The sequence below is a fragment of the Sinocyclocheilus anshuiensis genome, unplaced genomic scaffold (genome assembly GCF_001515605.1).
Source record: "Sinocyclocheilus anshuiensis isolate Anshui unplaced genomic scaffold, SAMN03320099.WGS_v1.1 scaffold152, whole genome shotgun sequence".
Taxonomy (NCBI): domain Eukaryota; kingdom Metazoa; phylum Chordata; class Actinopteri; order Cypriniformes; family Cyprinidae; genus Sinocyclocheilus; species Sinocyclocheilus anshuiensis.
Window position 1 is genome coordinate 2,750,057 of NW_015555781.1, and position 3,045 is coordinate 2,753,101.

Consider the following 3,045-nt stretch of genomic DNA (forward strand, 5'->3'; position numbering starts at 1 on the left):
TCAAACACAATGTGATTTTCGGCAATCGAGATCTGACAGCAGCAGCACATTTTTCCACTTGGGCGAGTGTTTAGCTGACAGCTTACCTCGCGCATGAATTCAGCCGCAGACCAGCAAAACACTGAGAACGCGCTACAATCCTGACGAGTCATAGCAATAGAGCGGAGGCGAGAAAGCTGAGGAGAATCCGCTCGCCCGGAAGCAACCGTAACTGGTAGATTTAAAGAAAATTACTGCCGTTTGGCAAATAAATCATTTTATGTACTTATTCCTAACTCTTTACGCTTTAAGTTACATTTCAAATGACAAGGGATCAACTTATAATCATCTATAATCACTTATATCCCGTGATCTTATTCTCTCAAATGGCCTGGGTATGCGGAGCATTTGCAGCTTATATGGACGGAACGCCACTGATATATATATATTTTATAAGCACTATATAAGCACTTTTATGGTGCTTGAAGCTTGAAAAATCCTTATTTTTAGTAAATGCATGGGAAAAGGGGGAAAAAAGCAGATTCTCTTTCTTGCACTTACATGCGAAGACCTGAGTGATACCTCTTAAAGGTTGCCAGATATGCTTTGAATAAGGTAGGATTTACACTGAATGAGGAAGATGGCTGTGGTAGAAAAGCTGAGTTTTTAGGCTTGGACCTTTACTCTAGCATTTAAAACATGCTCTAAAGGATCACATTGACTCAGACTGACAGTTCTAGATGCTTCAACATTTTAACTCAGAGAAACATTCAGCCATGATGGAGTTATCATAAAATAGGCCATGTTCATGCTAGTGATAATAAGAGAAATAATTATTTTAAGATCATCTGAAATGACATCTCTCCTCATTTACCCAAACCAAACCAGCAGACAAGATTGCTTGTTAGGTGAAGTGTGTAATTTTAGCAACATAGTCCTTTTAAGGCAATTCCCAGAAGAGTGGTAGAACAATCTGAGAAGTGGACGAGGACCCATTATAAACATATAATGTTTTTCATTCATGACATTCACACAGTAGTTCTAACTGTTTTTTTCTAAAAATCTGGCAGGTCAGTGCAAGTTTTGCTAGTTTAGGGGTATTGTTTACTTGCTGCAGTTGGTTTTCAGCTTTTTAAAACCAGAAATTAGAACTTCTAAACACTTTAAATCGATGTGAAAACTGCACCTCTGGAATTATGTCACCAAATTCAAAGCACAATGTGCTAGACGTTCTTTTATTCTGCATGGTGATGCAATCTTGTGGTGCTGTGCACCATGAATAAATGTTTGAATAAATGTTTCTGATTGAATACCTCTGCAGTTTGTACCCAAAAGCCTGCTCTGTTTCGTGAAAACAAGTTCACCCATTTTGTAATAAGATCCTTGGCTTTCTTCTCACAGATATGGGCGACTTTATCGACAATGACCAAAGAAAGACAGTGACACAGGGACGGGCCGCCATCCTAAACTTCCCAGTGGTCAGTTGCTTCCCGCGGCCACAGGTGACATGGTTCAGGGACGGCTTCAAGATCATTCCCAGCAACAGAGTGTAAGTAGAGCTTAATTGCTTGTCTAATCTTTAAACCTGAACTCCTGCTCATTAGGAAAGTTCTGGGTGACCCAGCACAGGTCCCTATGGCTTTGGGTTCACGTAAGAGATGTAATCACCTTCAGTGTTCACTCTTAATCCCTTCGGGCATCCACTTATGGCGACCCACACTGGAAAATGTTGGGAAAAAACAGAGAGACACTTCAGCCAGTGATGCAGAAGACATGGATACTGTGCACGGCTTTCTTTGAGTGTGTGCGTGAGTGTTGTTCTCCCACTGCCTTGTCACAGAAGAACAATTAATGCCTGTTCTCAGCCTTTCTTTAATCTTGCTACGGTAGTTCTTCATTGCCTTTTTCTAATTAGCAGCTCTCCCAGGCTGAGATCGACGAGGCTGATCTGCTTCGCCGTTATCAGTCAAGTGTCTTTCATTCTGACGAAACCCAAATAAAACTCCACCACTGAAACACATCTAATGACTCACCTTTCACTCCACGCATACAGCGGTGCGCCCATTTGAGAATTGCAGTTGATTTCGGTAGAAGGTGTAATTGAAAAGTAAGCAGGCTAACGCAGGTAAATTTAGAAATAGACTCCGGTAGTATTGATTTGCATTCGTTCCGTTTGGCTTCGGGCTTGGATTGATTAGTTAGGTCGACGTTCAGGCAGTTTTATTTTCAATGAAAAAACACAAAGTGAGCTGTAGAACTGTGGTCGTGGTTCTGTGATTCTATTTACACCTGGAATTATTATACGTCTCGTTGATCCAATCACATGTGGACAACCAATCACCATGTGTGATTCAATCAGTCATGCCTCATAAGTAGTCAAATACGCATGGGACCAAATCACATTTGTTGTGTAAATGCTAATCTATCATGAGCAGTTTGCCTTGCCCATTGAGGTCAGTAAGAGTTTTGTTTTGTTTTGTTTTTTGAAAGAAATTAAGACTTTTATGTAGGAAGGAAGCATTGAATTTATCAAAAGTGACATTAAAGACTTTTATAATGTTGCTAATCTGTTTTATAAATGCTGTTCTTTTGAACTTTCTATTCATCAAAAATATTCTGTTCTGTTCCACAAAAATATTAAACAGCATAATGTTTGCACATAGAAGAAATATTTTTTGAGCAGCAAATCAGTATATTAGAATGATTTCTGAAGGATCACCTGACAGTGAAGACTGGAGCAATGATGCTGAAAATTCAGCTTTGCATCACAGGAGTAAATTACATTTTAAAGTATATTAAAATAGAAAACAGTTATTTTAAATTGTAGTAATATTTCAAAATTTTTTGATCAAGTAAATGCAGGCTTGGGTGAGCATAAGAGCCTTCTTTCAAAAACATCTAAAAATCTTACTTGAGGACGTTTAAAAGCTTTTGATATATATATACAGTTATATGTAACAATTTAAAGGGCAGAACGATGGTTCATGGCACTGCTTGACTCATGTATGTGTTTGTCTGTATATATTTAAAATATGAGAAAATGTAAACTCACTATGGTATTCAGCA

The 3,045-nt window shown here is 38.6% G+C and overlaps 1 protein-coding gene across 1 annotated transcript in view; it reads left to right on the top strand.

Annotated features, from left to right (window-relative positions):
* LOC107674633 (protein sidekick-1-like) overlaps positions 1-3,045 on the top strand; it is a 370,868-nt gene that overhangs the window by 177,369 nt on the left and 190,454 nt on the right. Inside the window, exon 4 of the mRNA XM_016468661.1 lies at positions 1,381-1,528. Coding sequence (XP_016324147.1) covers positions 1,381-1,528 — 148 coding nt within the window. The remainder of the gene's footprint in view (positions 1-1,380; positions 1,529-3,045) is intronic.